The sequence below is a fragment of the Saccopteryx bilineata genome, chromosome 6 (assembly GCF_036850765.1).
Source record: "Saccopteryx bilineata isolate mSacBil1 chromosome 6, mSacBil1_pri_phased_curated, whole genome shotgun sequence".
NCBI lineage: Eukaryota > Metazoa > Chordata > Mammalia > Chiroptera > Emballonuridae > Saccopteryx > Saccopteryx bilineata.
This window is the reverse complement of record NC_089495.1, coordinates 36,398,187-36,422,813: the sequence shown is the minus strand read 5'-3', so window position 1 is coordinate 36,422,813 and position 24,627 is coordinate 36,398,187. Positions and strand designations below refer to the sequence as shown.

Here is a 24,627-nt window from a genome sequence, read left to right as displayed (position 1 = left end):
AAAACTGCCCTGGCCGGTTGGCTCAGCGGTAGAGCGAAGGCCTAGCATGCGGAGGACCCGGGTTTGATTCCCGGCCAGGGCACACAGGAGAAGCGCCCATTTGCTTCTCCACCCCTCCGCCACGCTTTCCTCTCTGTCTCTCTCTTCCCCTCCCGCAGCCAAGGCTCCATTGGAGCAAGGATGGCCCGGGCGCTGGGGATGGCTCTGTGGCCTCTGTCTCAGGCGCTAGAGTGGCTCTGGTCGCAACATGGCTACGCCCAGGATGGGCAGAGCATCGCCCCCTGGTGGGCAGAGCATCGCCCCTGGTGGGCGTGCCGGGTGGATCCCGGTCGGGTGCATGCGGGAGTCTGTCTGACTGTCTCTCCCTGTTTCCAGCTTCAGAAAAATGAAAGAAAAAAAAAATGTCAAAAGAAAACCATGATGAATACTATAATTCTTATTTGTGGAGAGCAATCTTGTGTGTGTGTGTGTGTGTGTGTACATACAACACACAAATGCAAGTGTGCAACATACATAAACCCCTGATTTTACGTGCAGAGGAAATTTCTGGAAGGAGAAATAAGGCATTATGAGCTATGGCTTCCTCTGGGGCCTGGGAATGGGAGTCTAGCTGAAGGTTTGGAAGAATCTTGCTTTCCACATGCACTGCAATTTCTGAAGCTGTATGCATGTATTACTTTTATAATAAAAATGAAGTCAGCATGTATTACATTTTTAAAAATTCAAGCAGGTGAAGAATTTATTTCATTATTTTTTATAGTTTTGTTTTTTTCAACTTTGGCACTTCCCTGTAAAAGAAAAATGAAGTGGGAAACAATTTCACTCATTTTATGATGTTCATGAATTTTTCTTTGTGTTTTTTAATTTATGATCACTCTGTCAATAGACTCATTCCCTGATTCTTAAGGATGGATTGAATTTTCCTAAATCGTCAATAAGATAGAGACCTAGCAACTTCCTTCTAACCCACTTGCGCTCTTATTCCCTAGAGACCTGCTTCTCTGTTGCAGAGCAGAGTGGAAAGGGCCACTTTTAGGGTAAGCTGGTGAAACAGGGTATCACTTCAAAACAATAAGCCCTTGTGTTATGTACCTCTAGGAAGTGTGTCAACTTACCTTAACCGAGTTTCTTTTCCTGGAAGGTAACACTCAGTTAATTTCTCCACACCCACCCACCCTGGTGTGGACCCTGGGTGGTAGAGGCAAGTGATGTGAGAACCCTTCACCCGCACTGTCTTTCCGCCTCTTCTGATTGACAAGCACCCTCATCAGCAAACGTTAGTTCAGTTATTCAGAAAACTGACGTGAACAACACGCGGGTGTACTGTGCTTAGTATACAGTGGCCCACAGCTTCATTCATCCGCCTAGATGGAAGCCTTCACACTTTCCTAAGAACTGTGGAGTGATACATTCTATTTAAAACATATCCTGCCCTGCTTCCAGAGCCCAGGACACCAGGGCTGACCAGGAACGGGAGGCAGGGAGCTGGGGGAGTCAGGTGGTCCCAGGAACCCTCAACGCCCGAGTGTCTGCAAGCAAGCGTCCCCGAGTGCTGGCGTTCGGAGGTCTCTGGGCACCACGCCTGGCTGTGCTCGGAGGCAAGCTTTCAATGAAAAGAATGTTACCATCAACAAGATAGGCCCCAGCGAAGCTGCCAAAGCGCCATGTTAAACATCAGTTACCAACTGCTGTTTTATTCACACCAGATGCTACTTTGAAAAGATAGTGTCCAAGGCTATTTTTAACAAGAGCAAGTGTTCTCTTTTTCAAGATTCTCAGAAAGGAAGAAACATCGGCCACAGGGAACAGCTCTGTTTCCTTATCAGCGAACCCGGCTTGGAGCAGGCCACAGGCCCCCTCTGCAATGGGGACCTGACCCACGCGAGTGTGACAGCTGCAGACCAGAGAACAAAGATGCGGGTGCCAGCATGAGAACCCTTTATTTCCTCACTTAGTTGTTCCAAAAGGTTGGTTTTTAAGATCTAGTGTGATTAAAAAAGTAGGCTGACAGGTTAAACGCAGTGCTTTTGGCTGCATCCTGAAGGCACCAATACTGATTGTTCATTCGTCGGGTAAATGCGGCAGTGAGAATGCGAGTGTAGCACGCGCCCGTGAGGGCCGGGCATGGCTGGGGCGTGGGGCGAGCAGATGGGCGTAGCTGAAGTGCACGTCTAAGAGCTAGAAACAGTGATGGTATGTTCTGCAGATGGAGGCGGCCCTTCTGAGCAGAGCCGCTGTGGTTAGTTGAAGTGAGTGAGCGAATAGCATTTGTTATGCGGCAATAAAATACACCAATTGTCCAAGAGACTATTTGCAACCACTGTACGTGGAGGTTTGAGGGCAGCAAATCCAGTGTGACCTCAATAATGGACTAGATTTGGGTCAGCGTAGGAAAAATATTCTTGTAGGACAAACAATGTATTTTATAAGCGTGGTCAATTAGGCGCGGATTCTCAGTGAGCTGAGAGTTGGACGGGCGCTGCACGTGGACTCCCCGGGACACCCTGAGCTGGAAGGGGCTCCCTAGAAGGGGAATGGCTTTACTTCTCCTCTGTGGACAGGCGGTGAAGAGCTTCGCCCAGATGCAGCAGCTCCTCCTTGTGCTCCAGGTCCTGGGACAGGCCTTTGGGAACAGCGTCCAGTCCGTAGAGCAGTCCAAACAGGCAGCCTGCGATGGTCCCGGTGGCCCCACTCTCACCTGGAATGGAAACACAGGCTCTCAAGGACCCCAAGAGCAGGGTGGGAAGGGGCACATCACTGTGAACTTGACACTAACCAGAGCCTCCTTGCCCAGGGCCTGTCTTAGAGACACTGGGCTGCTCGCTCTCCAGCAGGCCAGCGCTGTCTCAGCCTTCCCCCCACCCCATTCCAAATCCCAGTTTTGCTCTGGGCAGCACTCCACGGGCCCTGGGCGGCTTTTGCTGTCCTCAGTTAAGGGGACAAGTGTTTATACTCCTTTCCTCCCTTCTCAAACACTCTGACAACACACAATGTGTGCAGATGACTTCATTGTCCTGGGGACGAGGCGCTCAGGGAGACCACACAGAGTGTCTGAGAGGTCCCCCCACCCCTAAGGCTTTCCGGGGTGGCCAGAGTCCCCATCAGGCTCCCTCACAAGCTATTTGCATGAACGCTGTTGCATGCCCTCCCTCCTGCTCTCAACTAAGGCTGTTGAACTGTGTGGATCTCTACGCCACTCTGAAGGTCCCCTCCTCCCACGCCCATGGCCACCATGGCCTCCCATGCTGCTGCCCTTGGCTCCTATCACTCTCTCCTGGGCTCTTCCTCCTCCAGACGGAGCTCCCACATTCTCAAAGAAGCCCCCTGTTGACCTCCAGGAAGCGCTAATGTCTCAACCATCTCAACGCCAAGAATAGCATTCTGCTCCAACAATAGTCACTCTAATACTGATGTAATCTGTGCCCACCAGGAGGTTACACATACAAGGCATTCTCTTTACACTCACAGGAGAAAATGCACACCAGAGAGTGAGGCAAGCCTCCCATCCTTATAACAAAGATTGTGGCTACTCAATAACACAGCGGTGACTGGCACCCATATTGAACAGCTTTCTCTTCCTTCGCAGCAAGGCCAGGCTGGAACTGGATTTGAACCCAGAACTACCTGATTCTACAATGCAACCTCTCTGTGACTGCAGAGTCTGCAGAGGGGATGGGTGAGATGATAGTGATGGGAAGTCAGACCTCTGCCCAGCCAGCATCGGGGGAACCTGCATGCTCTTCAACCAGCAGCCACGAGGGGGAGGAGCCCTGTACCCTGGGGACCCTAAACGCCACGTTCTCTCCAAGCTCAGACACACAAGGCCACCAGAGGCCACACCATGACCTTCCTGGGGCCTGTGATATTTGTGCACAAGTACACTGGGGCAGGCGCCCTGCCTGGAGAAGGACCCACATTCTGGGGGTCCCTCATACCTGAAGGTTTGGACATCCTGACAGGTGCTTTGAGACAAGAAGGGGGTGCTAGCCTCCTGGAAGTCCACGGCCATTAAAGAAGGAAATCTCACCTCCATGAAACATGGCCCGGTGGCAGAGCTCTGTCCAGTTGTTCCCGGCTCCTAGGAGAGCATCGTAGGCGATCATGGGGGCATCATGGCCCCGTCGTCCCCCTCGGCCCTCTGAGCTCCATTTCCTGTAGGTCTGAAGAAAGAGTCCTGGGTCAGAGGCACGGGCCCAAAGGAGAACTGCATCAGTTTGCATTAGAGCACGAGCCCCCTGGGCCCGTCCAGTGGACTTTCCTTTTTGCTTTCTGGGCACTGAGGACACCACCAGTGTGCCAGACCCTCCCCAAGGCTGGGGTGGACAGGGAGCAGGAAAGGCTCACTTCTCCTGGCTCTCAAATTCCAGCCTTTTGGAGACAGACATTGCACAGATAAACAAGCACATGACAGCATGTCAGATCGCCACGCCATCTCTGAGGGGAGTTAGAGCTGGGCTCACAGATTGAGAGAGCTGGGACAGGGCTGTTAGGACACCACACCACAGATCCCTCCCACGTGCAGCTGCCTTCTCAGCCCATCTTAACCACTTGGGACAGCCCCACTAGACATGGGGCCCAGAAGGTATAACACAGCGCCGGTGCAGGCTGACTTCTTGGCATGGGACCCTGTGGGCAGTGGGCCCCTGAAAGCTCCTGGTCCCCTGCTGCCATTGTGGACACTCTAAGACTTACCTTGTCCCTCTCCTCAGCATCATAATGGTCAGGAAAGATGGCTTTATTTTCAGAGTCTTCACTAATTTTTCTCTCCTCCAGGTAAAACTGCCATTTAGCTTCAAAGTAAAACCAGTGCTCCTGGTACTCTAAACATAGAGAACAGGCTGGTCAGGATTGACAGCCATCAGCTGGCGGGGGCAGTGCCAGGGGAGAGGGGGCCCAGGGCCAAGGGGAGGGGCTCGGGAATGCTGCTGTGGGCAGAGTGGGAAGGAGCAGAAGACGGGATGACATTATCCAGCATGGGGTCTGGGGGAGAACCTGGCACTTGGCCTTAGGGATGGCTCGAGAAATTCAAAAAGGCTTGTATTTGTAGCTACTTTGAAACAATAGCAAGAAAGATGGAGATGGGGGTGAAAAAAATCGTCCAGAAAAATTATATTCTGTAATCATCCCCATGAAATACTCTTCCAGGGCCTTCTGCTTAGTCTATGACAGCAGCCGTCGGCAGCAAAAACAACTGGCAAATTTGTTCCATGATTCTGTGTTTGAACATCTACTTTCAAAGTTGACTAGTCATTTGAAATATATTCTGAAACTAAGATAGCAATTGCAATATTTTTAAGTGTATTCTTTAAAAAGTCTAAACTTGTATTTTTAATTAATTCAATACTGCCTGCAAGGTAGGGAGACAGGACATTTGGCTTCTCCTAATCACCAGCTGGACATCCAACCGCCAGAGGTGTTTTGTTTGCTTGTTTTTTGTTTGTTTAGTTTGTTTTCTTACAGAGACAGAGAGAGAGTCAGAGAGAGGAATAGATAGGGACAGACAGGAATGGAGAGAGATGAGAAGCATCAATCCACAGTTTTTCGTTGCAACACCTTAGTTGTTCATTGATTGCTTTCTCATATGTGCCTTGACCGTGGGCCTCCACCAGACTGAGCAATCCCTTGCTGGAGACAGCGACCTTGGGTCCAAGCTGGTGAGCCTTGCTCAAACCAGATGAACCCGCGCTAAAGCTGGTGACCTCGGGGTCTCGAACCTGGGTCCTTCACATCCCAGTCCGACGCTCTATCCACTGCGCCACCGCCTGGTCAGGCCCGCCAGAGGTGTTGAAGCAAGTTTTCTGAGGTCACGGGTGAAGAGGACGTTGACTCAGAGTTGAGTAGGGAGCAGCGGCACTTGCTGGTGGAGGATAGGAAGGGGCGCTCTGGGTCTCAGCACCCAGGACATTGCGAGGGCTTTGTTGTCCCTCAACTTGGTGGTTGGGCTAGCACACTTGACCTTGTGCCCCTTGATAGCAAGCAGAACCATGGTGCCATTGGTTGCCCAGGATGCTAACAGAGTAGAGTGGTTAAGTGGCCACAAAGGCCCGAGGGAATCAACTGACTTAAGAGGAACCTCAGATCCTGCTGTCTGCCTGTGGTTGGGAAGCCAGAGATCAGAGCAGTGACCAAACAGGGACTAGGTGGCCGCTGGCGACAAAGGAGGCCGAGTTCACAGCAGCCCTTCTAACCACAGGGAAAGCAGGAGGTGCCTGAGATGGGTCCTGTGATGACATTTCAGGCTGTTGAGGGAATCACAGGCCTTTGGAAACAGGGGCTGGCCTCTAATTTACAGAACAAATGGTGAGGACCTGTTAAGGTTTATTTTGGTGAAATAAGATTAAAAGTGAAGGACAGAAGCAACAAGGCAAGAACCGGAATCCACAGATCCCATTAGCCCTACAGAGGCCTGTAATTCTAACAGAGCTCATGCTGGGTGTGGGTGAAACTCAGACATAGCGTCTTTCCCAAGCAAATGACCAGTCAACTTTGGAAGCAGATGTTCAAACGCAGAAACATGGAACAAATTTGCTAATTATCTTTGCTGCCAATGGCTGTTGTCATAGACTAAGCAGAAGGCCCTGGAAGAGTATTTTATGGGGATGATCTACAGCAGGGGTCTCAAACTCACGGCCCGCCAAACAATTTTGTGCGGCCCGCAGACTAATCCATGAAGTTCAAAATATTTTGGATAAAATTAAGTAAGCCTAGGGGCCTACTTGTATTTTTCATTTCTCTAGCATCCTAGCTAGATATTAGCTTAGTTAACAGCAGTTGTGATGCGAACTACAGTTTCTGGTCGTTTTGTGACACTGAGTAAACTGCATGTACGATTGTGCTTGTTGTACTGATTTTTTTTGTTTTCAACTGCAGTGAGAAAAGTGTTGCATAACAGTTGCCTTTTGTAGACCTAGTGCGGCCCGCCTAATGGCTGTGATCTTGCTCTGCGGCTCACATGCTGAGTTGAGTTTGAGACCCCTGATCTATAGAATATAATTTTTCTGGACGATTTTAGGTATTTTCTTTTTTTTTTTTTTCTTTTTTTTTTTTTTCTGAAGCTGGAAACAGGGAGAGACAGTCAGACAGACTCCCGCATGCGCCCGACTGGGATCCACCCGGCACGCCCACCAGGGGCGATGCTCTGCCCATCCTGGGCGTCGCCATGTTGCGACCAGAGCCACTCTAGCGCCTGGGGCAGAGGCCACAGAGCCATCCCCAGCGCCCGGGCCATCTTTGCTCCAATGGAGCCTTGGCTGCGGGAGGGGAAGAGAGAGACAGAGAGGAAAGCGCGGCGGAGGGGTGGAGAAGCAAATGGGCGCTTCTCCTGTGTGCCCTGGCCGGGAATCGAACCCGGGTCCTCTGCACGCTAGGCCGACGCTCTACCGCTGAGCCAACCGGCCAGGGAGGTATTTTCTTAAAAAGCGATTTAGAAGTACAAATGGGGGAAAATGTATAAATGTATAGTTACAAAATAGTCATGGGGATATAAAGTACAGCATAAAGCGGGGTCCCCAAACTACGGCCCGCGGGCCGCATGTGGCCCCCTGAGGCCATTTATCCGGCCCCTCGCTGCACTTCCAGAAGGAGCACTTCTTGCATTGGTTGTCAGTGAGAGGAGCATAGTTCCCATTGAAATACTGGTCAGTTTGTTGATTTAAATTGACTTGTTCTTTATTTTAAATATTGTATTTGTTCCCGTTTTGTTTTTTTACTTTAAAATAAGATATGTGCAGTGTGCACAGGGATTTGTTCATAGTTTTTTTTATAGTCTGGCCCTCCAACAGTCTGAGGGACAGTGAACTGGCCCCCTGTGTAAAAAGTTTGGGGACCCCTGGCATAAAGAATAGTCAATAGTATTGTGATATTATATGGGGCCAGATGGGTATTAAACTGAAGGTGAGGGGTATTTTGTAAATTATATAAATGTCTAACCACTATGCTGGACACCTGAAACTAACATAAAATAATGTTGAATGGCAACTGTAATTAACCAATAAAAATAATAAAAAAAATTAAATTAAACAAAGGTTCTGCCATAGATGTTCATAAAATTCCAGGTTTAACAAATTTTAAAATTAAACAGAAAGAATAAAGTCTCAAAACTATCTGATCAAGTCTCAAAACTATTCCTCCTTATTTTTGTTCATGGAATATTTGTTCTTCAGAAAACACTGGGGGAAGCCATTTTGACACCAGAGTCTGGGGAAATGTTCACTAATACTGTATAATGTGAATGATGCAGTAACTGTGTGGTTTCATACACTGCTATTTACCTGTCTCTCTCAGATGAGTTAAGATGACCCTACTTGGGTAAAGGAAATGACTAACCCAATGACCACAGACCAACTTTCCCCGGGCTGGAGAGAGCTCAGGGATAACAATGACTTAAACCAAATAGAAATGAACAGTGTGGTGTGGACACTTGTGTTCTATAATTAAGTTTACAGAGGGGTAACTACTTAGAGACACTTCAGTTTGCTGTGAACACAGAGATTTCTCATTTCTCATTGGAACAGGGACCTTGTGGGGAAGTGTTTCCCAGCACTAGGTCCAGGCAGCTTATAAATGCAAAAGTCTCCTTAAAAAGATTCTAGAAGCTTCCCACAAGGCATTCTAGAGTATAGTCCCTGCAGCTTGGAGGGTGACAGTAAAGTAATTTGTTGGTTTTGTGTTTTAAGATTTTAGCCTTAGGCTGTTCTGAAAAATCAACAACCTTGTTCCTACATTCAAATTCTTCATCTCCCTCTCTTCCAGGACAAACTGGGTAATTTATTCTAGAAATTCTCCTCCACAAGTTAAGACTATCAAAGTCTGCATGGAGCTGTCTCCATTCCTCTTGCAGCTCACGTCCCTCTGTGGGTCGGCCGCCTGAGGAGAAAGCCAGGGATTTCCTAGTCCTGTGCCTGCCTTCCCTCGGGGACCCCAAGGGAAAAGGGGTGCAGTCCGAGGGCAGCTCGGAGGCACCTCCACTGCCTGGTCAAAGTGCCAACAGCACCATCGTCCCCTAGGACCTTTGCTGGATTGGCTGCTTTGGGCTGTGTTGACCTCACTAGTAGCCAAAAAGAATAAACCATTTGATGACAGGTTTTGGGTCAGCTGGGACAGAGGGAACTTCCTTGGAGTTAATGTCATCAGTGGGTACAGACCTCTGTGGCTTTTGTGTGGGAGACTTAATTCTGTTGGGCTAGGCACAACTGTCCATCAGGACCCCAAAGCAGTGTCAGCATCCCTCATTCCTCTCTGAGAAATGGGGCTACTTATAGACGACTTGGAAAATTAAATCTAAGTACAGAAATCCCTCACTTAACATCTTCAACAGGTTCTGTGATGTATAAGGAAGTGAAGTGACGTATAAAGAAATCTATTTTACCAAAGGCGAATTGATATAAACAAGAGTTAAGTTCCTACAGTAGCTTCTCAAAGTTTTAACAAAATGACATTGGATGAAACACAAAATTCAAGTACTGGCCTTATGCACCCCACTCTTTCTGGCACCACTGGGAATCTCCATGCACACCTGCGGTCCTCCTGAGCAGGTGCCACCCTCTGGCTAGGCAATACTTCAGGCCTTCTCTGTAAGGTCCTCCTGCTCACAAAGACCCTAAGCGGTGCTCTTGGTTTTAGCAAGAGGAGAATAGACATCGACCTCTTTGGGAGATGGGTCTGTCCAAATTTGCTCTGAGTGTGAATCAAGATCAAACTTTTTCTATGTGCCATTGTGAGTGTGACAAGAAAGGAGGCCAGGCTCACCTGCCAGGTGCCGGATGGTCTTCTTACAATATTCTTCAGCCAGTGGGACTGTCTTCATCATGTCTCTCCCCCACTGCTCCAGGGGCTTTCCTTGTATGGCATAAGATGCAAACAGGGCTGTGCACAGGGACCCGAGGAAGCCTGGAGGGAGGTGGGGAGAGAGGTCCCACAGTGCACCTGGGCCACACCCCTGCTCTGGGATGCTGGATCAGCGTTAACAGATGTAGGACCATGGGCAATGACTTTATGCATTTTGACCTTTTGTTTCCTCTCTACAATACCCATCTTACAAAGATTGTTGTGGGGACAGATGAGTCTAAGCACAGATGAGTGCTTGCCAGGCTGGCTCATAATCACAGTCACTTAAAGACTGTGCACACCGGAGACAGGGCACTGCCATCTTGCTGAGACACTCTCGGTGGCTCTTTGGCCACTCCTCAAGGCATCAGTTACCGATCATTTCAAGGGCAAGGGATGAGCACCTAGTTCTCAAACGCAGGGTTCAGTTATGGTCCTGACCACCTACCATTGCTCCACCTCTTCTCATGACGTGTTTCAGCTCAAGAATCTAAGAAAATGCACACTGTAATAAAAATTATGGCACATGTTGTCAAAGGTGGTTCAAAAATTGAATAGGAGAATGGACTTACAATGTACAACCTGGTGTTAATTGTGTACAATCAAACACTTAAAACACTTTCAGCCATCTTCCTAGAGATATATAAATGACTTAGCTATTAAACATATAAAACAACATTTCTTTATTAAGAGTGGATAATATAGGCCCTGGCCGGTTGGCTCAGCGGTGGAGCGTCGGCCTAGCATGCGGAGGACCCGGGTTCGATTCCCGGCCAGGGCACACAGGAGAAGCGCCCATTTGCTTCTCCACCCCTCCGCCGCGCTTTCCTCTCTGTCTCTCTCGTCCCCTCCTGCAGCCAAGGCTCCATTGGAGCAAAGATGGCCCGGGCGCTGGGGATGGCTCTGTGGCCTCTGCCCCAGGCGCTAGAGTGGCTCTGGTCGCAACATGGCGACGCCCAGGATGGGCAGAGCATCGCCCCCTGGTGGGTAGAGCATCGCCCCTGGTGGGCGTGCCGGGTGGATCCCGGTCGGGCGCATGCGGGAGTCTGTCTGACTGTCTCTCCCTGTTTCCAGCTTCAGAAAAATGGAAGAAAAAAAAAAAATAGAAAAAAAAAAAAAAGAGTGGATAATATATTAGCCAATGTTTTAGACATTTAAGTTTTCAACTCAAAGTCTTGTATTCATCTTATTATTTCCAAATGTTCAACATTTTCATGTTTGAAGGTTTTTTATGGTTAATTGACTTCTAGTTGAACCTGTTAGTTAGCAGATATTCAGTGTTAACTCTTTTTTAACCATTCACAATGTTGCCAGCTGGTTGAATTATGTGCCTTTCCATGCAAACTTTAAAGGTCTAATGAACTTATTTGGGGAAGTCACTGGCTTAACCTGTCACAGCCTTTGGTGAACTCATTGGCATATTTTACCATATCTACTCATCGCTTACTTCACCCACAGTGTACACTCACTTCAAAGTACTTTCCAGGAAGGCACAGGGTAATCCCTAAAGGTGACCTTGAAAGGAGAGAACAGTCAGCAGAGACCAGCTGGCAGTCTCTGGACCTCTGGGTGGGTGGGGCTGGGGCATGTCACCCACATCACCATGATTAAGGGCTGGTCACAGGTACAAGAGTTTCAAGTTATTCTTTTATTTATTTTATTTTTTATTATTTATTTATTTTTTTTGAATTTTTCTGAAGCTGGAAACAGGGAGAGACAGTCAGACAGACTCCCGCATGCGCCCGACTGGGTTCCACCCAGCACGCCCACCATGGGGCGACGCTCTGCCCACCAGGGGGCAATGCTCTGCCCCTCCGGGGCATCGCCATGTTGCTACCAGAGCCACTCTAGCGCCTGAGGCAGAGGCCACAGAGCCATCCCCAGCGCCCGGGCCATCTTTGCTCCAATGGAGCCTTGGCTGCGGGAGGGGAAGAGAGAGACAGAGAGGAAGGCGCGGCGGAGGGGTGGAGAAGCAAATGGGCGCTTCTCCTGGGTGCCCTGGCCGGGAATCGAACCCGTGTCCTCCGCACGCTAGGCTGACGCTCTACCGCTGAGCCAACCAGCCAGGGCCAAGTTATTCTTTTATTAACATTAGGAGCTGACTTGCCTTTCTAAATTATCTCACAGTAAGGCTCTGGGGCTACCCCACCTTCCCTCCCTCTGTATGATTGACATGTGGTAGCAGATCCCAGAATGCAGCTGTCCCTACTGTGCACACCTTGTGGTGAGTGTGTGCTAAGAGGTTTTATTATTCTACTCACTTTATCTTCACACACACAATAAGTGAGCAAGATTCCTATACCATAATCATCCCTGTACAAGTGAGGAAATGGAGACACAGGTTATTAAGTGACTTGGTCCAGCTCACATAGCCCGTGAGTGGTCTGTCCGGCTCAGAGCATTGCCCCCCCCCTCTCCGGGCGCAGCAAAGGATGCCTGATCACTGGGTTGGTTTCCATGTTGACAGCATGACAGAAATGCTAGCTCACGTGACCTCAACCCAGATCTCAGCTTTGTTCAGATAACATGTCAGATAGGTAGGCTTTCCCATCCTCTCCAAAATCACCACACTTATTGCCAATCCTGTTTTTAGGTTCAAAATAGAATTTAAGCAGAACTGAAGATTTAAAAACACAAGTTTGCTACCCTGGTTGTGTAGCTCAGTTGGTTCCCACTACACCAACATTGCAGATTTGATACCCTGGTCAGAGCCTATCAACCAATGAATGCATAAGTAAATGGGACAACAAATCAATGTTTCTCTCTCTCTCTCTCTCTCTCTCTCTCTCTCTCGCTCCCTATTCCCCCCCTCTCTAAAATCAATACATAAAACTGTAAAACCCCAAGTCTGCCAACAAAAAGCAAACCAAACAGTGGATATGATTACGTAAAACTCCCGTCCGCTGGGCAGAGAACCACACACCAGGCACCTGTTCCGACGCCAGTACTACCTGTGGGGTGGTTGTGCGTCATCCTGCCACACTCAATGCTGACTTCAATGAGGGTCGCCAGCCGCTCGGGTTTCCAGTACCGCATGCCGATGCACATCGCCTTGGTGGCCGCTCCAAATCCTGAACCTACACAGAACATACAATACACGAGTTCAGATTTCTTCTCCGATAACTTCTGGCAATCTGGCTTTCATGAATAATCTGAAAAGTGCATAAATTTTTACGTAATAACATGTTTATCATAGTGTCATTTAAATGAGTGAAAAATAGGCAAACTATCCAAATACCTGACAAAAAAGAGATTAAATAAATTGCAAAGCATCCATATGTTAGAAACTTATTTAGCCATTAAAAACAGAATTTTTGATGGCATTGGGAAATGCTCATATTATGCTTCTACTGAGAAAAATGTAGAAGACAGAACTGTATACACAGTATGCTTTCAAACATGTATATTTTCTCTTTTTATTTTTTATTTTTTTATTTTTATTTTTTTCTTTTTTCTGAAGCTGGAAACAGGGAGAGACAGACAGACTCCCGCATGCGCCCGACGGGGATCCACCCGGCACGCCCACCAGGGGCGGTGCTCTGCCCCCCAGGGGGCGATGCTCTGCCCATCCTGGGCGTCGCCATATTGCGACCAGAGCCACTCTAGCGCCTGAGGCAGAGGCCACAGAGCCATGCCCAGCGCCCGGGCCATCTTTGCTCCAATGGAGCCTTGGCTGCGGGAGGGGAAGAGAGAGACAGAGAGGAAAGCGCGGCGGAGGGGTGGAGAAGCAAATGGGTGCTTCTCCTATGTGCCCTGGCCGGGAATCGAACCCGGGTCCTCCGCACGCTAGGCCGACGCTCTACCACTGAGCCAACCGGCCAGGGCTATTTTCTCTTTTTAAAAAACAGCTTCATTGAGTTAAAACTGACACATAATCAACTGCACATATTTAAAGTATGCAAGTTGATAGGTTTTGACACATGACATACCTGTGAAACCAGCACCCAAAGAGAGTGAACATACCCATCACCCCCAAAAGTTTTCCCATATGCCTCCTGTCATCCCTACCAGCCACTGATCTGGCACTACAAATTAGTTGGCATTTTCTAGAAATTTATACAAATGGAATCATACAGAATGTACTCTTTTTTTTCTGATTTCTTTTGCTCAGCATGACTATTTAGAGATACGCTGTTGTGTATCAATAGCTGACTCCCTTTTTAGCTGAATAGTACTCCACCCTATGGAGGAACCACAGCTGATTTATCTGTTTACCCGCTGGTGAACACTTGGGTTGTTTCCAGTTTAGGGATATTATAAATAAGGTGCTATGAACATGCATAACCAAATCTTTGTGTGGGTATATGCTTTCTTTTCTCTTGAGTAATTACTTCAGAGTGGAGCACCTAGCTCATATGGTAGATAAATGTTTAACTCTTAGAAACTGTTAAACAGGTTTCCAAAGTGGTTGTACCAATGTAAAGCCTACAAGTAGCTCCTCCACATCCTTGACCACATTTGCTATGGTCAGTTTTTTTCATTTCAGCCATTCTTTTAGGTATATAGTAGTATCTCATTGTGGTTTTAATTTGCATTTTTGTAATGAATAATGATGTTGAGCATGTTTTCATGCACTTATTTGTCACCAAACATTTCTTTGGTGAAATAGTTCCCCCGTTTTTGTATTAGATTGCTTGTTTTCTTATTATTAAGAGCCCTTCATACACTCTCGATCCCAGTGCTTTATCTGATATATACTTTGTAAATATTTTTTCCCTAATATGTGGCTTGACTTTTCCTTTGTTTAACAGTCTTCTGGAGAGCAGAAGAATAAATTTGGCAAGTATTTGTCCTCTTCAATTTCCTGGAAGAGTTGTGTACAATTGTTATTATTATTTTTTTAGATGTTTGGTAGAATCCCTCAATGAGGCCATCTGGATCCAAAGCTTTCTTTGCAATTTCTTTCATAGTTTTTAATGCTATTTAAGTGACCTATTTACTCTTAAGTGCCCTTTGGTAACTTATGTCTTTCAAAGCCATTTCTTCTAGGTTGTTAAATTTATTGGCATAAAAATCCTATTAATATTTATTTCATTTCCGTAGAATCTGTAGTGATGACACTTCTTTCATTGTTGATAATGGTAATTTGTGTCTTCCTTTCTTTCTCCTGATCATCTGGCTAGAGGATTACCAATTTTTACTTTTATTTTAGTGAAAGAGAGAGACAAAGAGAGAGAGAGAGAGACAGACAGAAAGGAGAGAGATGAGAAGCATCAACACATAGTTGTGGCACTTTAGTTGTTCATTGATTGCTTTCTCATACATGCCTTGATCAGGTGCTCCAGCCAAGCTAGCGACCCCTTGGGCTAAGCCAATGACCTTGGGCTTAAAATCAGCGACATTTGGGCTCAAGCCAGCAACCATATGGTCATGTCTATGATCCCATGCTCAACCCAGTGACCCCACACTCAAGCTGGTGAGCCCGAGCTCAAGTCAGCAACCTCAGGGTTATGAACTAGAGTCCTCAGTGTCCTAGGTTGATGCTCTATCCACTGCACCATCACCTCGTAGGTGAAGATTATTGATTTTTTATCTTAAGGGATCAGCTCTTGGTTTTGTTGAGTTTCTTTACTATTTTCTGTGTCACTGATTTTCACCCTGATCGTCATTATTTCCTTTCTTTAGCTTTCTTTGGGTTTAATTTGCTCTTTTTTTTCTAGTTTCATAAGGTGAAAATAAAAGTCATAGGTTTGAGACCTCAATATTAAAAGCTTTGTCTATAATTGTGGATTTGTCTATTTCTCCATGCAGCTCTATCAGTATTTGCTTTATATTGATATGTTTTGGAGATTTGTTGTTAGCTACATAAGCATTTAGGTGTGTTATGTCTTCTTAGTGAATAAATGCATTTGTCATACTGAAATCACCTTCTTCTGTCCTGGGAATAGTCCTTGCTCCAGAACGTAGTTTGTGGGGTTTTTTGTTTGTTTTTTTTGTTTTGTTTTGTTTTGTTTTTACAGAAACAGAGAAAGAGTCAGAGAGAGAGACAGACAGACAGGAATGGAGAGAGATGAGAAGCATCAGTCGTCAGTTTTTTGTTGCGACACCTTAGTTCATTGATTGCTTTCTCATATGTGCCTTGACCGTGGGCCTTCAGCAGACCGAGTAACCCCTTGCTGGAGCCAGCGACCTTGGGTCCAAGCTGGTGAGCTTTACTCAAACCAGATGAGCTCGCACTCAAGCTGGTGACCTCGGGGTCTCGAACCTGGGTCCTCCACATTCCAGTTTGATGCTCTATCCACTGCACCACTGCCTGGTCAGGCGTCTTTGTGTTATTAGTAGAGTCACTCCAGCTTTCCTTTGATTAATGTTACATGGAATATCTTTTTTCATCTAACCTATTTGTGTCTTTATATTTAAAGTATATATCTTATAAACATCATATTGTTGGAACTTGCTTCTCTATCCACTCTGAACCTTCGTGTTTTATCTGGGGTCTTTAGATCATTTACATTTGATGTAATTAGTGAGTAATATGGTTAGGGTTGTCTATCATTTTGTTATTTATTTTCTGTTTGTCCTATCTGCTATTTTTATCCTTTTCTGCATTTCTTTTTATGGATTGAATATTATTAGCAAGAAGATTCAGCTACCAATCCCGGGTAAAGATTCCCATTGTGTGGGGGATGGCAGAGACTATAACAGTGCCATCACCGGAAGGAGGATCCCACAGACCTCCTCCCACTGTGCCATCTATGGGTTCAGAGTCACCAAGGAGAACTCAACACACGGGCATGGGTTGGAACAAGGCTTCCTTCACACAAAGGAGCAGACATGCAGCAAGGTCGGAGCTGTAGTGTGCTCTGGTCTCCCAGGGCTGGTAGGTCCCTTCCGAAGCCAAAGCAGGTGGTGGCTTGCATGCACCCTCATGCTGCTGGTGAAGACCGCGTTCTCTCCCCCACAGGGCAGATGTCCTGGTGGGCTGGTTGTGTGCCATATGATGCTCATGCTGAAGCAGTGCAGGAAGTCCCCTGCGAACCCAGCACAGGGTAAGACTTCTCTTATTAAGGAGAAGAATCTGGTGTCTTCACAGAGGGCAATGTTCTGGGTCAGGGGCATTGACTGGGCAAGCTGAGGGATGGGCACAGGTCTCATGATGGCTGTTTCCCCAACAAATATTGTTAAGATGATTCAATTTCATCTCTTTCGTTGGCTTACCAGTTGTAACTATTTTAGTGGTCGCTTTGGCCTCATAGTTTAGCTCTCTAACCTAGTACAGACTGCCTTCAGTGATTTTGTACCACTTCACGCCTTGTGTTAGAACCTTATGACTGTAAGCCTCCATCTCTCCCCTCCCAGCCTCAGTGCTTTTGTGGCATACGTTTGCTTATATATCATTTATAAACCTTGTAGTACATTATTATTATCTGTTAAAGTCAATTCTCTTTCATAGACATTTAAAGAACAAGTTAAATAATCTCCTGTGTTTACTTATGCAGTGACCATTTCTACCAGTCTCCAGGCCTTTGTGGAGATCCCTGTTTCCATTCGCTGGCTCCTCCCTTCTGCCTGAGTGACTTCCGTTAGCATTTCTGGTAATATGACTACTGGTGATGAACCCTGCAGCTTTTGTTTACCTGAGAAAGGCTATTATATTAGGCCTTTTTTCTGAGAGATACTTTTTTTCTGGGTGTAGGATTCTAGGTTAAAGCTGTTTCTTTCCACGCGTTACTGATGTTGCTTGGCTCTCTCCTCTCTTACGTTGCTTCTGATTCTGATGAGAAATCTGCTGTTGTCCTTACCTCGACTGTCTCTGTAGGACGTGCCTTTTTCTTTTTAGTATCAGTTTCGAGAGATTTGACTGCTGTGTGCCTTGGTACAGTTTTCTTCATGACTTTTGTTTGTTTGTTTTGCTTGGAATTTATTCAGTTTCTTGGATCTGTGAGCTTACAGTTTCCATCAAATTTAGAAATATTTGGCCCCTATTTCTTCAAATCTTTTTTTCCCTTTGTTTTGGTTCCCCTTCTCTCTGTTAAGGACTCAGTGACAGGTATGTTAAGTTGCTTTAAGTTGTCCCCTAGCTCACAGTGTTCTTTTCAGACATTCAGATTCTCTTTCTCTGTGTGTCTCATTTTGGATAGTTTCTATTGCTGTGCCTTCAAACTCACTAATCTTTTCCTCTGAAATGTCTCAGCCAATATATTTTAAAACTCAGACATTATAGTGTTTTTCTCTCTAAAAATGTAATTTAGATCTTTGTGGGTTTAAATAACTTCATGTCTCTGCTTAAATTTTTGAAAGTATAGAACATATCCTATTTTATATCTTTGTCTGGAAATTCTAATGTCTGTCAGGTTTCACCAATTTTGATTTATTGATTTTTTTCTTTTTACTGTTGGCTTTATCTAACTGGATGCCATTCTTCAGTATAAACCAGAGGGGCAGATCTGGGACCCCAGAAACCAGGCCCTGACTGTGAGGCAGAGACTGTGGCTACCTAAGCATGTCACCCATAAACACATGAAATAATAGTGGAGACAGACATCTATGCAGGTGGTGTATGTTTTCCTTGATGTTTTGGCAAAACAACAACAACAACAAAACATACAAACCTAACGGGAAAGCAGTGGAAAATGGTTCTTAAAATAAACCAGGGATTGGTGACAAAACCGCCGGGGAAGCTGGTGTCCTCTAAACAGACGCCCATGGTGTGGGCTGGCTTGCCGGGCTGCACACTGCCCTACAGATCCTGGCAAATCCTCTCAATCATGCAAAAGTGCAAGGCGGCCGGTTAGTGGGAAGACAGATGGGTTAGTGCCCCGCGGTGTTAGAGGGAGAAGCGAGCCTTCCCTCACCCTTCTCGTTGAAAGGCGTGTGCCAGGCGAGGAGATAATTATCCGGTTTCAGTTGCGAGCATCCTTCAATGGTAGCTGGGTCTGCTCGATGTTCTGGAAGCTTCTCCAGGACTTCTACATAGCGCCTCACCATCTCCCGGTACAGGTCGTCCAGGCACCAGTAGTCTGGGGAAGGAAAGGGAAGGCAGGGTCAGAGGGAGGGGGAGAGGGATCTATCTGCCTTATAAACCCAACACAGCAGCGACAGCAGGACAGCAGGCATCGCATGCCTGCGCTGATGGAGGAGGAGGAAGATTTTAGTGATCCATCTCACACAGCCCGGGCCACCTAAAGAAATTCAACATGCAGACCAGTAATTCGCTTAAGATTTCAGACATTATAATTTGTTCTGCTTTTTATTCTAGTTACACACGAGAATCTACAAAGAGCCCATGGTGCTCAGACGCGGCTAACAGTTCTGTCCATGTGAGGACAAACTGAACTGAAATCTGCCTGTTCCCTGGGCTTTAAGGACCCATGTCTAAGGCACAGAAGTGGAGTTTCTCCTGTCTCCAGTTCCCTTCTTCTCACACTGATGAAGCAGCCAGTGCCTCCCAGGCACTGTCCCAAACTGCATCCCCCGCTGTGTGAAGGTGTTCTGGAAACAAGTGGGTGGGGCCTCAAGTCCCTAGATCACAGGGCACAGAGGACAGGGGGGCCAGCACACATGGACTGTTGGCCGTCTGCCAGGCACTATGCCTTAGATGATCTCATGCAGTCCTCCCATGACATTGTCAGGCTCTTATTTGCCCTGTTTTTGTTTTTCCAGATAAGGCACGGTGAGGTTATGTGACTTCCTCAAGGCCAGAGTTGGTAAATAGATTTTGATTGCAAAGCCTGAGCATTTCTGCCACTAAATTAATCCACAGCATGGTGGGTAGAGTCACACATTCTCAAAAGTTGGGGCCCACGATACTCGGTCACATGGGAGAGCAGGACTGGGATGGTGGAGGGGCTGCTATGCCAGAGAGGAAGGCAGAGACGGGCATCCTGCCCATGCAGCTTATATCCCCCAGCAAACACGGCTGTGCTGCTACTGCAGTTCAGGCCTTTGGGTGGTTATCAGGAGCCAGCTACTGCTCCTCCTCTCTTTGGAGTGGATTCCCTGTCTTTGGGGGTTTGTGGGGAAAGGGGAGAGAGACCACCTTTCTGCCACCCTGAGGTCAGAGCAAGCTGTGAAGCACCATAGGCATGAAAACCCACTGACTTTCCTGGGCCGAACCAGAGCCATCATTCGGCCACTACAGAGCCAGGTCCCAACACAGATGGGTGAGGAAGATCAGAAGTGCACTTGGGCCCTGGCCAGATAGCTCAGTTGGTTAGAGCGTTGTCCCGATATGCCAAGGTTGTGGGTTCGATCCTTGTTCTGGACACATACAAGAATCAACCAATAAATGCATAAATAAGTGGAATAACAAATCAATGTTTCTCTTTTTGTCGCTCTCCCTCTCTCCCTTCCTCTTTCTCTAAAACTCAGTCAATAAGGAAGTGCACTTGGCAAACCTCAGTCCTGGCAGTCGTTATAGCACGTGGCACCCTTGTATTTTAGAGTTGTGACCCTTTGGAGATAGGACCCAGTGAAAGACTGGCTCTAAGTCCTTTGTCCCATTCTCTGATTTCATAATGGCAAGGGGAGCCCACGAGGCCCTGCCCATTGCTCCCGTACTGGCTGCAGTCTGCACTGCCCCAGTTCTGAGTGGGGTACAGAGGCTGTGGCAGGGCCTGGGGTGGGAGGAACGAGTTCTGCTGGTCACATGGAGGGCTGTGCCATGGGTAGCCCTGCTAGAGTAAAATTAACCTCTGGCTGGGAGGTGTGAGTCACTGGGATATGTCCAGCCTCTGTCGCCAGCACTATCAGTTACAAATAGCCTTTCGTGGCTCAATCCAGAGTTAATAAGCCTGGCCCTTCCAGAGTCCCTGAAAGTATTAATTCCACTTATTCTGGAATCACATGCTTTTTAAAGGAAAAAATACTCTTTAAAAACAAAATGGCAACTTAAAACCTTGTGTGGCCTTCAGTTTAGACGTTAAAGTGGAAATGGATTTTTCAAAGCCACAGAGCCTCAGACCCTCTCGCCTGAATCTCTCCTTTGTGCAGCCGTCACTCGACTCATTTCTTCTCTATCCTCCCTACTCAATGTCCTGAAAGACAAATCAGCTTACAGAATCACTTGTAAGTTTCCCAACTCATCTTGTGATAAAGAAAAAGCACAATACCTATAGTAAGTTACTTCGTAAGAAAAATGTCAGTTTTTCAAAGCGTTCCTATCAGGGAGACATTGATCGAGAAAGAGAAACAAACAGCTGAATCTGGACAGGCCCCGCCTTCTTGTACTTGGGTCAGGTCCCGTGTTCCCCCGCATTTCACAGACACACAGGTGGCACTTGCTGCTGTTCCCAGGGGGCCAACGAAGCCCCCCTTTCCTCTCCCACAGCGACAGCAACAGGGCTACTTTGCTTGACCATGACGGTTGGAGCTGCTGACCTTCACATGCATAAGACATTATAAAAAGACCAACATTAACTACATTGCCATGAGCCACCTTGCTGCAATAACTCATGTTGTCCAATTTCATGCTCACATAACCCTATGACAGAGGCATTATCGTCCTGAAGGAAGGCTCAGAGAGAGAAAGCAGTTTTCTGGCGAGTAGTAGAGAACTAGGAGTGTCACACTCCGGAGCCCCTAGAGGGAAGCCCCCCCCCCCGACTATCCTTGGGTGACAGGCACAGGGCCATGCACACAGGGAGCCTTTGATAAATGCATGTGAAGCCAGCTCTTTGCTCACAAGCTGTGTTTACAATATTACACCTACCTCGTGTGGTATTAGCTACTTCCTATATCTGGTCAGTATCTGCTTTCATTTAACACTACCCTTTTCAGAGACACACCCAAAAGTAGGATGTCACACAGGCTGCACCTGACTTTCTTCATCATGCTCAGTCTATACCAGAAATGTGGTTCACCAAGCAAACAGCTACATGGTTTATTGACATAAGGCACTTATCAATGACACTTACTTAAATATGCCAAGATTAGTCTGACTGTGTGAAAGTTTGCCTCTCTTTGGAAAACATGTTGAAGAACCACTCTCCATTGGGATCCCGGAAATATTTGTATGTCTAGGAAGTTCAGGTGGTCGGGACAGTGCTTTAGAACGTAGGCATTGGAGCCAGATTTGGGGGCTTCAGTTCTTGATCAGACGCTCATTTGGCTGTGTAGCATTGTGCAAGTTACTTTACCTGTCTGTTTACCAGTTCCCTTGTCAGTAAAACGGTAATAATAAAGCCAACCTTCAGGGTGGTGTGGGGATTAGATGATGAGATATGTGAATCAGAACAATGCCTGGCACATGTTCGTGCCACATCAGGATTAGCTCGGAGGCTCCTTCTACAGGCTACAACTTGTTATTTAAAGAAAAAACAAACGGGCTGTTTGAAAGCTAAACGTAAATGAAATTTCAACTTGGATTTTTATGAGTTGAAGAAAAATAGGCTTGCTTGAGGTTCTGGAGCAGTGTGGTTCAAGGCTGCAGTCCCGGGCTCTCTCTCAGGACCCAGGAGCCAGGGGGCGCTGTCATGTGTAGCAACCGCACACTTCCCACAGCTGGCGGCTGCAGTCACACAGAGGGCACTCTCTTCCTCATTAACAACAATGCCCAAACATGCACAGTCCTCTTAAGCGCATACATTTCACGTTGAGGGAAGATTAGGTCCTATTTCTGCCAAGAGGACTTGACTCCAATTAACCTCAGAGAGCACGTTACGGTCAGGAGCGCCCCAACTTGTACCGGGTACTGTCCTAGGGGTAACCACACAGGACAGAGGCACACCGTGGATTCTGCCATTCACAAAAACTCACATGAGTGCTAACGGAGAAAAGGGCGAACATGGAGAGGATGTGTGGACTGCGGACTGTGTGCACATGGCATCGATCAGACACAGATGAAGGAAGCAAAGTTTGAGTGGAAGGACTGGCGTCTAGCACGCAGCTCAAACAAGCTATGGTTTTGTTGTGAAAGCCACGCTCTCCAGCAGGTTTCTGGGGCAGGAGGGCATTACTGTTTTTGCACTGCTAGGACGCTATTTAGTGCTGTTGCACACAAAGCCCATGAGACTCTTCCTGAAAACAGACAGGGAATATTTGGATTTCATTAGCTGTGAAAACTCAGAAAGACACTTCACCATTTTCAACATGCTGTAACACTTTATCTTATCTATGGTGCTTTAGCTCTGTCCCTAGCTATTTAGGAACTGGTCACAGAGTAGATGACATTCCTGTACAATGACCACAGAACTAAACTGAGCGGGCTCATGGCAGACACACGGAATAGAGAGGTGAGCTCACAAGTGAGATTTCATTGATTTAATCGTCGCTCTCAGATTCTAATTTTGCAGTGACATACTAATAACACAGGTTTTAAAAGAGCAAATAACTTGTAGGAGAATTGGGCTTCATATTTATATACCTGTTTCTCTGAAATCCATGTCAAAACTTGTTGATCCTAAAATTAAGCTGCTACTTAAAGAATATATCAAGAAACATTTTTTCTCCATTCCCCAAGTTCAGCCAATTTTATAGCATTTTCTTAGGACATATTTATGTATAAGCAACTATCCAAGCGAAATTATATTTTGGTAGCAGGCATTTTAACCCTAATTCACTGGCATATAGAAGTAATCCCCCAACAATATTATCTTAATCTGTCCAAATTTCAAGACTGGCTTATTCTTTCATATTCTTTCAAAATAAATTCGGAAGAAGGCTTAATATCTGCAGTGAAAACTTGAGCCCTCACCTCCAACAGCCCCAAAGTGAGAGATAATTGAATTAATTAACTGTAGAGACTGAGGGCTCAGCTTAGTGGGCATTTTAGAGACAAATGAAAAGTCACTGTTTAAAAAACTGACTCAGCAGATAAGCAAAGTAAAATAATATTGCCATCCAGAAAGACACGAGAAACACTATCTGTGGCACGTTCGATTTGCTGAGGGACGCGTATATATTAAACTGCCACTTTTAGCAGTGGCATTGGGTGACACCATGGCTGAGAGCCCGTGCCGCCTTCAAAGTCCCAGGGCTTGTGGCAAGAACTGCGGTTCACCCAACACACTGAGGGGCCCAGTGGCAGAGCCTTACCTGTGGTGAGGGCCCTGGCCGTAGTCAAGTGCATGATGGTGTTGTCACTCACAGGCCATTTCTCAGGTGAGAGCACGAGGTGGTCCAGCCCCCCGAGTTTTTGCAGCTCCTCCTGGATTTTCGTGCCCGACACACTGTTCTCCCTGCGGGTGTTTCTGTAACCAAGAGCATCCCCGACGCTTCCTAGCAGCATCGCAGCCTGAAATTTCTCCATTGCGGCTCCTCTGCCCGCACAGCTGCTGAGCACGCCCAGCCTTTGTTGCTTCACGGCAGTGGCAGGCTTCCGTCTACCCCGCTGACCTCTATTCTGGTCATTGTGTCGCTGTCAAGAGCCTCCTCATATGGTCAGCCACCACTTTTCAGTCTGCAGGTGGCACCAATGAGAAAACCTTCCCCGAACCCCGCAGCTCACAGCGCCTTCTGAAGAGCCACGTGGAAGTGTCAGCTTCCCTCAGCGTCTGTTTGACAGAGGAGGCTGGGACTGATCCAGAACGTCGAGGCAGCGCCCAGAGCAACTCCAGACACCCTCTCACAAAGCAGCGGCTTTTAAGTACTGAATCTTTGCACAGGATTCTTGAAGAAATGCACACATTTTTAAACTTTAAGGAGTAATTCACACACCATGACATTCAGCCATGTTCAGTGCAGGCTGATGAGCTCCTGTAAAAGGTGTACTGCTGTGCAACTTCACCACAGACCAATCTGAGAACACTTCTGTCACCCAAGGTCCCCTTTGCCTATGTGCTCCCTGTTCCCCCCACAGCAGCCCTGGGCAACCACTCATCTCCCGTGGGTCTCTATAGTCCTGCCTTTTCTAGAATTTTAAGT

General features: G+C 47.0%; 1 protein-coding gene across 2 annotated transcripts; it reads right to left on the bottom strand.

Annotated features, from left to right (window-relative positions):
* Window positions 1-1,658: 1,658 nt before the first annotated feature.
* On the bottom strand, window positions 1,659-24,205 carry ADPRHL1 (ADP-ribosylhydrolase like 1). Of its 2 annotated transcripts, XM_066235591.1 has the most exons (8): window positions 23,800-24,205; window positions 18,621-18,785; window positions 12,777-12,902; window positions 9,748-9,888; window positions 4,693-4,820; window positions 4,028-4,160; window positions 2,545-2,698; window positions 1,659-1,894 (listed from the first exon to the last, which is right to left on the bottom strand). In XM_066235591.1, the coding sequence occupies exons 1-8, from the start codon at window positions 24,011-24,013 to the stop codon at window positions 1,675-1,677; spliced, it is 1,281 nt and encodes a 426-aa protein (XP_066091688.1). In that variant the 5' UTR covers window positions 24,014-24,205; the 3' UTR covers window positions 1,659-1,674. The 2 variants fall into 2 exon arrangements, with proteins under 2 accessions (XP_066091688.1, XP_066091689.1); XM_066235592.1 differs by lacking the exon at window positions 1,659-1,894 and having other exon boundaries at window positions 1,916-2,698; window positions 23,800-24,201.
* Between the last annotated feature and the right edge of the window lie 422 nt (window positions 24,206-24,627).